The sequence below is a fragment of the Echinops telfairi genome, unplaced genomic scaffold (genome assembly GCF_000313985.2).
Source record: "Echinops telfairi isolate 266 unplaced genomic scaffold, ASM31398v2 ScPeMD7_7467;HRSCAF=8505_1, whole genome shotgun sequence".
Taxonomy (NCBI): domain Eukaryota; kingdom Metazoa; phylum Chordata; class Mammalia; order Afrosoricida; family Tenrecidae; genus Echinops; species Echinops telfairi.
The window spans coordinates 13,802,669-13,804,584 of record NW_022111368.1 but is presented as its reverse complement, the minus strand read 5'-3'; the positions used below and the strand labels follow the sequence as shown (position 1 = coordinate 13,804,584).

Here is a 1,916-nt window from a genome sequence, read left to right as displayed (position 1 = left end):
AGCCTAAAACGTAAACAAGAGCTCAGTCATTCTTGAGCTCTGTGGGCTCCCAGTTGTTTGTCAGGCCTGAAGGGATTCCGAGATGAAAACACTGAGACCCACCGTTTGAAAAGCACAAGAGGACACCAGGAGACCCGCAGTACCAAACACAGACCGGCCACACAAGGAGAGAACCCACAGATGGCAGGCTGCACTGACTCCTCCCCGATACGATACGCAGCCTCCAGACCAAAATGACTGTCAGCGAGGTGGTCACATCCAGAGAGTCACACCCCATTCACGAGACCAAGGGCCGTAAGTGTACGTTCATTAGAACACCGCTCCACCCATCTGCTCACGTACCGTGGGCAGCTGGGTTTTGCCACAGAGGCAATGTTTGGTAGCTGAGACAGAGACCCTATGGTCCGCGAACTCTACATTCTTTGCTCTTGGCTCTTTACGGAGGAGGGTTGACGGAGTGTCTTTTGGTGGCCAGCGTCTACTTGGCTGGGCACATGAGCAAAGTTCTGCCCTCGTCCTTCCTGAAGTTCAAGAGTGCTGCACTTTTCTGCTGCTGTCTGAGGGGTGCCAAGGAGTATGTGGGAAAAGATCCACTGTCTCTTCATTCCATTTTCCCATGTACTTCTTTTTGAAGCTCCTCCATATGCCCAACAATTATAGATTTTTTTTAAAAAACACAAGACTAATTCTTAGTTTTTAAAATAAATAAAACACTTTATAATTTACCAATAACAATCCACAAAATATTCAGAAAAGTAAAGCCACATTTAAAAGGCAATTTTTACTATGTAAAATTTTCTGTAGGAAAACTATCCTAAGTGGACTTAAAATCCATAGCAACGCCATCTTTATTTAATAGAATTGCCACATTGCCAAAAATACAATAACATTTGAAAACGTCACTGAAAGGAAGAACCACCGTAGAATGCATCATTTCAAAGATAGATAATATGTTCTTAAAAAAAAAGGCTGTTTAAAAGAGAGACTCTAGAAGCGACACCTATGTTACCCGTCCCCAAGGAATGCCACGCGTGTTCTCCGAGGCACACCCCGGAAGCACTGCTGGTATAAACCAACCAGGACGCAGCCACAGACTGCGACAGTGTGCCTGTCAAGTGGTGAACACAGCCACCACTACAGCGGTTAGTGTGGTGGACCAAGCTGTGGGAGGGAGTGTCCGAGAATCGACGGAAACTCGAGGGTGCTCAAGCAGCCCACGCAGCGTGCCTGATCACGGAGACCAGGACAGGGGAATGACACCGTGGCTCCTGGAAAACGAACAAGCAGCACTACGAGGTCCAATTCCTGCCAATCGTATGCTTACAAATGTGACCAAGGCCAAGTGCAAATTAATTCCTAGCGTGTATAAAGTGCTTCAGAATTCACAATGACACATAGGAATTTGCTTCCGTGTTTTGGTGACACGCTCCAACAGCCATCAACTTCTCTGTTTGGGCTAAACAATAAATACTAGCTTAGTGTAGACATGGGAACACTTAGAGAAGCCGCGTTTAGTGACAACTGTGCTTCTGCTGCAGCAGGCGTCGTGGATGTTGGTAAGCTGCGCTCTCCAGTTCTCACTGCCCTGCAGGGAGGCATTCACAGGGCATGTTCTACACTGCCCATGCCACTGTCTAGGAAATGGACTGGGCCGAGCAGCCTCACACTGGGCTTAGACACGACATGGCTCACTCTGTCTCTCCACTCTTCTTGGAAGCGGCCCCGGTTGAGGCTTCCGCCTCGCACTTCCTCCCATCACAGCTCTCCTCAGCGGGGGGGCCCCCACTCTCACTGGTGTTGCTGGCAGTGCCCAAGCGGGCTCGGATGCGAGCTCCTGGCTGGTATAGCTGCATGGCTGGCCGGTCCTGCCAGGAGAGAAAAGCAGGGTTAGTCTTAGGGAAATGACCCCCTAACCC

General features: G+C 49.3%; 1 protein-coding gene across 4 annotated transcripts in view; it reads right to left on the bottom strand.

The window, feature by feature from the left end:
• Positions 1-689: 689 nt before the first annotated feature.
• The window catches only part of UPF3A (UPF3A regulator of nonsense mediated mRNA decay), a 28,090-nt gene continuing 26,863 nt past the window's right edge, over positions 690-1,916 (bottom strand). For 3 of the 4 annotated variants that reach the window (XM_004704426.2, XM_045283896.1, XM_045283897.1), the window contains one exon: positions 690-1,865. In XM_004704426.2, the coding sequence (XP_004704483.1) occupies positions 1,689-1,865 (177 nt within the window). In that variant the 3' untranslated portion in view covers positions 690-1,688. The remainder of the gene's footprint in view (positions 1,866-1,916) is intronic. The other variant, XR_006679454.1, reaches the window with a different exon arrangement.